Source organism: Nothoprocta perdicaria, unplaced genomic scaffold (genome assembly GCF_003342845.1).
Source record: "Nothoprocta perdicaria isolate Ctin4 unplaced genomic scaffold, notPer1 scaffold_11, whole genome shotgun sequence".
Classification (NCBI taxonomy): Eukaryota; Metazoa; Chordata; class Aves; order Tinamiformes; family Tinamidae; genus Nothoprocta; species Nothoprocta perdicaria.
In genome coordinates, this window is record NW_020454205.1 from 955,904 (window position 1) to 967,114 (window position 11,211).

Sequence of the window (11,211 nt, forward strand, 5' to 3'; positions counted from 1 at the left end):
ACTTCCTTCTGAAGAAGTTTTTAAAAAGACAATGGCATCACAAACTGATAGAAACAATACATCTAGTGGGGGTGATTTTATAAAGAATTTTAGTGTTAAGGACACGCTACTTAGTTAATAACACCTGGTGTTTAATGTATTTCAAGCAACTCAAAACACTACTTGTGCTACGCTTAGTACGGGAACAGGGAAGGAAGTGGAGAAAACTGAAGCTTTAAATCAACCAGTAATTTACTTAATGAAATTGCGTAAAGCCAGTCTCGTTTCCCACTCAATATGTGGATTAGGGTGTTGCGGATAATCTGTGAAGCCCATGCATCAGCTCATCTACAAGAGGATGTGCAGTCATACACGTACGATCACTAGCTGAAAGGAACACCACACTGTTTTGTCAAAATTATGCGCCAGTGGTTACCTTATGCTTAAAAGCTAAGAACCTTACAGTCAATAATCTCTAGCTAGATAGTTTGTCATAATAAATATTTTTTTCTTTAAAAAAAAATCACGATACATTTTATCAAAATGTTCTTGTATAATACACCAGAACATAAGCCTTAAAAATTTAACTCCAAATCTGTTCAATGAAAAATAATTAAAAGAAGAAATTACCAACTTCATTGAACTGTTGCAGTTGTCAAAATATTCCATAGATCCTAATGCTGTAAAATATGTAACAACATTTAAACCACAAAAACCTTTTCAACCTTTCAAATGCACAATGAACATCTTTTCTGGAAGAGCGGGTCAGCATTAGTTATGGGATGCTGCATTGATAATTGTATGGTTAGACATTTATAATAAATCGAAACAAGTTCTTTTGTTAAAAAAATAAAAGAAAGAGGGAGAAAGGGATCATGCTTTCTGCAAAAATATAAATACATAATACTTTTTTTTTTGTCCAGTTAAAAGGAAAAAAATCCCCTGCCCTTCAGCAAAACCTGCCTTCACTAACATTACATATAATCAGTGGGCAAAAGCCCCAGCACAAGCTTCTTTCATATTAGCCTTTTACAAAAAGAAAGTTTATTTTTTAAAAAAAGCACCTAATTTCATACATTTTGGGAAGACGACCTTCTGTAGACCAAGAGCGGATGTGCTTCCAGTCCCTGAGGTTCCACACGTTTGTACGGATACTTTTATATATAAAGAGCAGCACTACTAAATTTTGACTGCTCATATACCCCAAACCTGTGCCCGGACAATCGCATATCCAAGACCACATTATGCATTTAACATAACGGGCAACTCAAAAGAGAAACTTTGCTTCCATACACGATAGCTGAAAAAGTAGCATTAGAGCTCCGTTATTCCAGGAGGGACGCTACCGGCCTCCTGGAAACCAGCAGGCCCTGAGGCAACGCCTCATCTGCAACTACTCAAATACGGGTACTAAACTCTAGGGTCGACTTCACCCAGCACCTTTTCCATAAAAAATAAACTAACATAGCAGACAAGAAAACTTCTGTTCGAGTAGTATTTTTAGCTTGATTAAATAAACCTATGAGGTTGGGGAGAGCAAGGGGGATATATTTTATACACATTTTGCTCCTTAAATAAATAAAAAATCATCCATCTAACACATTAAAGAAAACATTCCATGCACTATCTCCACAAACACTTAATATATATACACTGAAACATATGTTCATATACACACTTACTGTATACATGCTTGTGTGTATATACATATGGAAAGCGTTTCTAAATGAATACAAAATGGAAATTGAAAATGTTAAGACCAAAGCAGTCTGAGAGACAGAAAATTCAAACTTGCAAGAGACAGCTCTACACACTTTTACAATCATTCAAAAGCACGGGGGACGATGGCTGTCCATCATAAATTTGAATTTCTTGACTGTGTTGGGATCTTAGGATCTTAGAGACTTTCCTTTTCTCTTAACCAGCTGCTCTATTATTTGTGCTTCTATAGGAAAAATACTGGAAAAAAGCAGATGCGTTTTTACATATACATAAGAAGAGAGAGACCCATGGATACTTACCACAGCTTGCAACAAAATTAAGCACCCTTAATTAGGAAAGGAATTACTATTAGCCACCTTTTAATGGAAAGCATTCCACGTTCACGTGACTCAGCCATGTAAGCTCTTACCATGTGTCTCTCAGTAAAATAACTTTTCAACTTGAATCCAAAACAAAATAACGAATCTTAACATTTTAAAAAGGAAAATAATAAAAATTAATTTCTGCATTAATATAAGGCCAAATTTAAAACCTAATGATACAAGTGTGCTGAACACACACACACACACATAGAGATTCTAATGCTACATTAGAGTGTAAGAACACAGTTTTCCCATTTGTGCATTTTACGTTAGCTTAACTCTTAGTGGCTTTATTCTAGCTTTCTGTACTTACACGCTTTTTTTATTTGTTAACCTGGGCCTGTGCTGTGAGAACTGGTGTCTTGGGTGCTTAGCTTGCCATTTTCAACTCTGAAATACTCGGGAGCACAACATCACAGACAATATTTGACCCACCAAGAACAATACTGTTACTATTTAAAATATATATATGAATTTTTGTGTCCTCCGGTTCTTAAATGCGTTAATATGTGCCCATTTTCCACATACCACTCCAAAAGGCGTAGGTACATATTACTAGACAGTCTATGTGAAAATATGTAATACACCTGAGTTGCAACAAAAAGCAAGGGTTGAATAACAGGAATGTACGTTCTCTTCAGAACTAGTTACTGCAAGAAAGTAAAAATCCATGAATAGAGGAAACTTCACAAAAATAAAACAAACCATCAAGTATCCAGTATGAAGATCAAAAACGAAACATGTATTTTCAAGCGACACAGATGTCCATTTATGTATCAGCCTATCAGGAATGCTAACTGGAGTGGGTAGTAGAGGGTAATTAAGCTAAATCTAAGCTATTTGCTGCAACTGTTCTGCGATATAAACCTTATGAAAGATTGGCATTTTCTTCCCTTCAAAGGTTAGACTGTGACTGTATAGATTTCCAATAGCTGAATCGTAAAAACAGACTGTCCCCCTTGCTACAGCTGGTCAGTTTTTTTCCATTCATAGGGACCTCATATACTTGGATTTTAAATGTACTAATATATCACAAAATAAATTAGATACTAACATTGCTTTTTGGACTTTGTACCAAAAAAAGTCTTCATTGTAATGTTTTTTTTCCTCAAGTTCAGCAACAGAACTCTTAACTTTCTCCTCTGCTAAGTTTTTGCAAAAATTATCGACATGATTATTCCCCCCACTATATGTGAAAGCTTCCGACTTCAACTCAGGAGTTCTGAATTCTTCGCTGAGCCTTCAAGGCTGCTCTCTCCACTGTCTGTGTACGGTTGTGTGTGTGGCAGCCAGCACCCCGTGCATCTAGATACACTACATTTGTCCAAACCTTCACGGGCTACACTAGCAAAGATTTTATTTACAGAAGCAATACAGTTTATAAATGTGTAATTTATGTAACTGACAGCAAATGACTGTAGAAACACAGAGAATTTCCGAGGGAAAAAGCTCCCGAGTTGTTTTATTTATTTTTTTAGATGTATTTATTTACTCAGACCTGGCCACGGTATGCCCCGACAGCGCTGCGCTTGCACCTAGGCCCCTTACGCTGCGCAGAGGCTCCCGGCAGGTTAACGCAAGCAGAGCTGGGGCACAGCAGGGACCTGGGGCACCAACGGGCAAGCACGGGGTGTCTGGGGGCAGGGACGGGGTGGGAAGCAGGCAAGAGCGCCCGGCGCAGCCCGGCCTGTGCGGGCCGAGGCGCGCGGCCTGCAGGCGCCATCACCGCAGGGCCTGGCCGCGCTCACAGGCCGCGCGGCGCCCCTCAGTGCGGCCAGGCCCGGGCAGGCGGCTCCAGCAACGCGTCCTCCTCTCAAACAAGGACGTGTCCTCCTCTCAAATGCACTTTCTGAACGATCAGGGACTACTGCCGGCTTCAGCTTTTATCCACGGGTAACCGCTTCCACAGCGGGCAGATTCTACTGGCACCTCTGCACAAGATGGTGCCTATCTGCCACGAATAAACTCAAGGCAATGGAGGCCCGTGAAGACTTCTTAATTTGATTTTTTTCCCAAAAAGAGATAAAGTAACAAATACCAAAAATAAACTTGACTGTGCTTAAGAATTCTGTAATTGTCTTGGATTATAAGAGCCACAGACAGTCTTTAACACGTGCTATCAAATCAAACTGAATGAATGCAAAGAAACAAGTCAACACATGGAATACTTTAGCCACTTCCTCAAGGGGAAAAAAAGGTCTTAGACTAGATCCAACCTAACCCCAATCATTAAAATTGCTGGAAAAAAAAAAAAGCAGAAAAGTTGCTAAATTGTGTTACAAGAAACACTTATTCAGTAAGTTTGTACCTGTGACTCTGTACACAATTTTCTCAAAAGTATGTTTAGTTTAGTTAGTTATTCACATGAGAATGGCATCTTAGTGAAAGCAGTATATGAAAAAAAATCTGTGTTTTCTCACTCCCAAAACAAATAATGAAGTGATAAGTGAGACATGTTCCATAGGCGTGCAGTTACTACATGCATAAAAATGTCAATGCAGAGCAATACTCTTTGTAAGAACAATACACGGGGGGAAAAAAAGCCACCCAAGAGAAGCCAACCCCCCAGCCTTCTAACAAATACCACAATCGCATGCAGTAAACAGAACATTTTTGGCTACTGGAAAATACACCATTTATCAAGAACTCTGTGTGCCTTCTGCAAGAGGCAGTCTTGTATTTGTGCCTTATGAACAGTCGGGCGGGTGGCAGTAGCGCTAGCGCTTGGACATTTCAGACAAATGGGTTATTAACATCAGGTTTTAAAATTCACTCTTATCCAAGTGAATTTCAATGCTCAGTCACCTTTAAAAAAAAGAATTAAATGTGAATAAATTTACCTGTCATACTTAAGGCCATTTTCTTTCACCTACAGCTATTAAAGATAAATGTCTTTAAGCAGGAGTTCTTAAACCTTCTTTAAATATAAAATAACAGAAAATCATCATCTAAGTAATCTTTAAAATCAACAATTTGGGAATGGGGGGTAGGAAATAAACTGTTGCTAAGGGATTTTGAAACATAACCAAGACAAAGGTGGTAAACACAATTTTTAGATCTATCTAGTAACAATATTCAAATTTCTCTTTTAAAACACCAGGGGACTGACATGTTCCCTAGAATTCTAGGCAGAAATCTAGAATTCTAAAAAAGTCGAGTTTTACCTCAGTGACTACCAAAGAAAAAGGCAAAAATAACAGGTAAGGCATTCAGTGTACATTAGCATTGCATTCAATTTACACTGCTGTAACTTCAAAAATAGACTCTATGTAGCTACTCTAAGAAAAAAGTACCTTTCAAAAGTGGAAGATTATGGACTAAAATTTTAAAGTCACCGTTCAGCTTATTATCATTTACTCCAGAAAATACAGGCAACAGTTTCCGAACATACTTGTTTTAGAGAGCACAAGTAACATGCCAGTTGAAACGATCTAACACACAAATTGAACATGATTTCGTTGAACAGAATGTCACCACTGGACAAACTCAGCAATAGGATCTGTGGGGGAATATAGCTGCATAGCCCCCGCACAAACTGGGAAATCCTCCATTTCTACGGCAGAGCAAGGAATATTCCTGCAATTTTATGCTATATCAGAATATATCACATCCAGAAACAAACTTCTGAGCTTTAGAAAGTACATTCCTGAGGAGATACTCTTAGCATTCAACTTAGCATACTCTTAGGAGGCAACTCTTGCAAAAGATACAAGTGCACAAGAAATCACTCATATGGTCTCTGAATGAGAACAATCTCATCAATTCATTTGCTCTTACTGGCAAAGAAGGCAAGGAAAGTTAAAAAGGAAAACAAAAGTCTATAAAAATATATTAAAGAGACAGAGACAGTCTTTCAGATGCAGGATTGTTTCTTTAAAAAACTGTTAGCCTAACATTGCCTTCGTTTGGGAGTATTACTTTTCAAAAGCATCAAAGCTTCTCTATCTGCTATTTAGTCAACCATAAACATTGCACACGTAAAATAAAACCAGTTCATAATCTGCATAAGATAACTATATTCCATCAAAATATTCAGAGTAAAACTAAATATGAACTTTTTACCTTGATTAAGGATGTGATCACAATTGCTCCAGCATTCACCATAGGGTTATGAGGCCTGTCTGCGAAATAAAATCTTTTAAGTATAGATATAAGCCCCAACATGCTCTTCAAACAAAACCAGGAAAGGGCAAGGGTGAAAAATAAGCATAAATAGAAAGTATATTGCTTAAAACTACAATTGGCAAATATAATCCCAAATTAATTCTCCGTAATCCAGTATTATACACCTTTTTGGTAAAATTCACGCTAAAATTTTGTAAATTTCAGCACTTAGAACACATTCAGTCTAATGATATTTAGCAGTCCAGGGAATTCATCAGGAAAATCTGGCAGTGCATCTTTTAATATCTGGAAACCTCTCTAAAGTCTTCCTTCCAAGATTTGACCATCGCATCATGACTTCCAAATGGCTCTGCATTTTTTTCTGCAAGTTGCCAAATCCCACTGATTTCAAAAGTATACAAAATTAATTCATTATGTTTCAGTATAAATTCCAAATCTTCTTGTAAAATTGAGTATTTTCTATTGTTTCTTCTGGAATTCAAACGACAATTTTTATCACCCTCAGGTGCAGACAATTTGTTTTAGAATTGCCTCGCACCTGCTATACTTAAGCCTCTGTTATAACCACTTGTCTTTGCACCCTCAGTCACTCCTGGCCACTCTTTGGAACACATCAACATTTTTTCTTCCCTCCTTCAAGCTTTCCTTATCAGCTGCTTGCTATTTTCAGCTCCTAGTTTTCATTCCTTGGCAATGTTTCTATTCTCCCATTTGCTGCTACTTTATTTCCACATCTGCAAAGTCCTTTAAATATATTAATCAAAGCAATATCCAGAAATATTCATTTAAAAGCACTGTGCAGGACACCTTCAGCAACCCACCTGGACTCTTCTAAGGAGGGCCAACCTGCCAGGCTTAGCAGGTCCCAGAGGAAAGAGACTGGCACTACTCACGATAGCATCTAAACACTTCCCACACGTAGATACCGCTGATTAACCAGGTGACTAATGACCCTTTGTCAATAGCTACCATGAGCTGTCTCTAAACAGACTTATCACGTATTGCTTTTCTGTTTGTTTCCTTGAAACTTTTATGGCCGAGTTGTCTAAAGAATTTTGCATTCTGAAAGATTCCTGACGATTTTGTAGAGGAGAAACCAGAGCTCCGCCAGCTCCTGTTGACGATGCTTCCCTTCCGTTGTGTTTTCTTACGGCTGTTTTGCTTCTTGTTCCAAGCACTAGGAAACCCACAGGCTGACAATCAGCCTGGTTGCTCTAGCAGCCTGCTCTGCAGTGGCACGAGACGCAAACTAACCTCCCCTCCTCAGATTGCACTGACACTTCTGACCTTTTTCATCCTCCTCATGGCCTTACACCTCTAGCGCAACCCTGCCTTGTAGAGTGAGCAGGAAAAGCAGGTTGTGGCTACACATACACAATTCTAATCTAAAAATCTTCCTCCCTTCTTTTCCATTCTCAGAAACCAAATTTCTCTTCCATGTCACTGTTCCTATTTATTAGACTACTACCATGCATTTCACATAAACAGCACTGGGCTGCAATGAACAGCATTTTATCTAGCACATTTTTTAATGTCAACTGTATCAGCCACGCAAACCACAATTCTAGTTTGTGCCATGTGAGTTATCCTCATCTGCTCATTTCACGGATGCTAGGAAAACTTTCCAAAGTCTCCATTCCCTTGTTGCATGGCAGACTTTAAAAGCCTAACAGTAATACAATAAAACACTATATCTTTGTAATTCTTCTCTCATCACTCAACTTTAAATAAGTGATAGAGAAAACAAATTCCTACACTTTTGTTGATTCAAAGTAAACAGAACAACTCTGAGCCACTGAAAAGAAATGGCCAAAATTCAGCATCATCAAAAGAACCTTTGCAGAGCACACACTGCAGGCATCTGCACATTGTAAGACATCATATTTGAAAATTATTAAAAAAGCATAAAGCTTGACAGCATCTTGATTTTCTTCCAAATGACACTGGTATTTCTTTACCACCTCCTAACATCCTAAAAAAGAGGGATTATTTTTTAAGACTTATATGCAAACCTGGAAAGCTGCTTTTTAATGGATGTACTAAACATATCTGTAGATGATCATTTTAATATATTTATTTGATAAGTTTGAATTCAATACAGCCCTTGACAAAAACATGCAATTAATTAAATATTAACTGCAATACCATGGCAACTGAAACACTGCCTTTCTCAGAGCAAGGCCTGCTAGAAACACCTGTTTTTCAGCAATATCATCCAATGTTTCCTCTGTGGCCGTATGACTCATCCTCCTCAGATTCTACCATAGTGTTTTTTAGAAGTAACATTTTAAAACTTGAGCATTAACATTTAAAAAAAAAAAAAAAGCAATCCACATAAGTACTATAAAAGAAGTTATTGCTGAAGCATTCCTGCCACAAAATCGGTGCTCTGAATCAGCAGCTGAATTCAGTTTGGAGTGGCTAATGGAAAGACTCGGCTGCTTTTTCTTGCAGGCCAGTCAGCCCCAGCCTCTGGCATCAGCAACCGCTTTCCCAGACGCCTAAGAAGGCCCTGAGTCTTTCACTACCATTTTACTGAAGGCAAGATTAAGAAACGCTCACTATCCACTTTATTAAATAAAAGAACAATTTTAAATATGCTTTTCAAATACCTGCATTGTCAAAACGCTTTGTTTTTCCACAGCTTGATATTAGTGAGGTAAAAGAAATAATGAAGAATCTTAGAGGAAAAATACAAGTGACACAGAATAACCCTATCTGTCTGAGGGCAAGGTATTTTTGGATACTATAGAGTAGTAGGACTTACAAGGATGCAGTACAAATGAACTGAAAGAAATCAGGCAGCATGAAATGGAAGCATTTGCATTATTAAATATTATTCAACTCTTACCATCTTCATTCAGGAACAATTTGTTGAATCTCAATCCACTAGGCTCTTTACCAACATATCTGTGCACATATTCGGTGCCAAGATCATTAACAGCAATAGCATATTTCAAAGGCTTCACACAGGACTGAAGACAAAATGGAACTTTGGTATCTCCGACCGAATGCCTGGTAAAAGTACAAATGAAGAGGCTTAAAATTTACTGCCTGCCACCCAGCAGGAGCAATGTTAAATGCTGCATTCATTCTTCAGCATACTAGGACTAAGAGCAAAAATAAAACAAAACTCACCAATATTAAGCTACTTTTTAAGGCAAAGAAGATGCAAGAATGTAACCAACCACCTCCATAAAATAAATAAAATGTATCACTAGCTGGACATTATTATAAATGAAAGAAAACTGGAGCAAGTTAAGAGATGAGTTTGTAACAAAGCAAAAATCACCTTAAAAACCCCGGTACTTCAAACTGCATACTCAGTAATTGGTACAGTTAACCTGCACAGAGCCACGTTTATGTCTACATGAAGATAAGTTTTTGAAATAGTTGAATTTGCATTCCTATGGATTGAAGATTTTTTTTTTTAATCATTAAAAATAGGAAATTTTACCTTTTGGAAAGTTAACTTTCCACATCAAATTTAGACTGTATAAAACAAAGACTCTTCCAAGCAGCATACGCATCACCTAGAACAACAGGATCCAAGCAACCACTTGTCTGATAGCAAAATGGGAAGTCCATTTGCTTGCTTCCTCTGCACAAAGTTTGAGAAACATTCAAAGAAATTCAGCACACAGGGCATAAGGAAGCCACCTGAGCAGAAAGCTGATGGGTAAGTTCAACACTTTGCTGATATCCTCCCCCAGAGCTCATAGATCAAATGGCTATACAAAACCCATGTGGATTTTACTTCTCTAACAACTTCAGCAAAGCTTTTTCACCACACCGCAACGTATCACCAATGTCGTACACAGCATTATATCTGAAATTTTTGAAACAAGAAGGTTTAGAAGTTAAAAGCTACCTCTGCCCATCCACTGTGCAGAGCGAGACGCCCCACAAATCCGGGCTGAACTTGGCCAGCTGGGGAATATAGTCAGCGACCTAGAGTAACACAAAACAGAACAGAGATGTTTACACAATCCAAAATATTTACTTAAGTGCTACTCTTAAGTGTTACTCCTATGTTCATTAACTAAAATGAATTGCACTTTCCATGGACATTCAAGTATAACAGTTATTCTACTAATGATCACACGGCAAACCTGAAACTTCAATATGGATTCTTTATTATATTCCTTACATCATTACCTAGTATTTTTTCTAATAAAAACATCCTTTCTAATCAAAATACCTCAAAAAACCCACAGTTGTACTTGGTCTGTGGCTCATTTTAGCCTTAGCAATTTCCGAAGGAGAAAAAGGACAGACAGACTGGCATGGACAGACAGACTGGCATGCATGCACCCCCATTTGCAATTAGGTTACCTTTCCTCCTGATTGCTTTTTAGCACTTTCATATAGCTCATCAATATGGGAAGTAAATGACATAAAATCTGGAATGACAAACTTCCTCCTGAAAGCTTGAGTGAGCAACACAATATTACTTTGTACACACCTGTGAAACGTTAGACAAAAAAAGGAAATATTAGTGTTTTGACACAGAATCGTTAAAAAAACTTCTTTAAATCGTCAGCATTTGCCACTGTGATAAAGACAGGCAGTCCCTTGATCTCATGTCTACAAGAATATACCTCTGTTGGAAAGAATTTTCCATTTCATCAATTTTAATTTTTTTAAATTATTTACCATTATTTCACTGAGTTTACTTTTATGCCTTTTTATTTCACATCTTATTTGCAATTTCAGCTCTGAAGTTGCACTGCCAGGTATCAATGTTGTTTTTTCCCTTTAATAGCATCTAAGCCTCCTTAAGGCACATATCCAAGCCACGCATTTCTTAGAATTGTCACTATACAAAGGTCTTATGATCCAGCCCTCGTTCAAACCAGCGCTAATTTCAAGACAGATCACAGCAATGAGGTTGAGGGTTGGTTTCCTTCACTTGCAACTGCTTTCACCATGAATTTGGCGAGAAAGCTACAAAAATAAAATAAAATAAAATATAAAATAAAATAAAAACAAAAAAAACAAAAAAAAACAAAATAAAAACAAA

General features: G+C 37.7%; 1 protein-coding gene across 1 annotated transcript in view; it reads right to left on the reverse strand.

The window, feature by feature from the left end:
- The window catches only part of GLS (glutaminase), a 35,252-nt gene that overhangs the window by 18,839 nt on the left and 5,202 nt on the right, over positions 1-11,211 (reverse strand). The window contains exons 3-6 of the mRNA XM_026047637.1: positions 10,524-10,653; positions 10,060-10,139; positions 9,040-9,203; positions 6,126-6,184 (exon numbers count right to left, since the gene is read on the reverse strand). Of these exons, the coding sequence (XP_025903422.1) occupies positions 6,126-6,184; positions 9,040-9,203; positions 10,060-10,139; positions 10,524-10,653 (433 nt within the window). The remainder of the gene's footprint in view (positions 1-6,125; positions 6,185-9,039; positions 9,204-10,059; positions 10,140-10,523; positions 10,654-11,211) is intronic.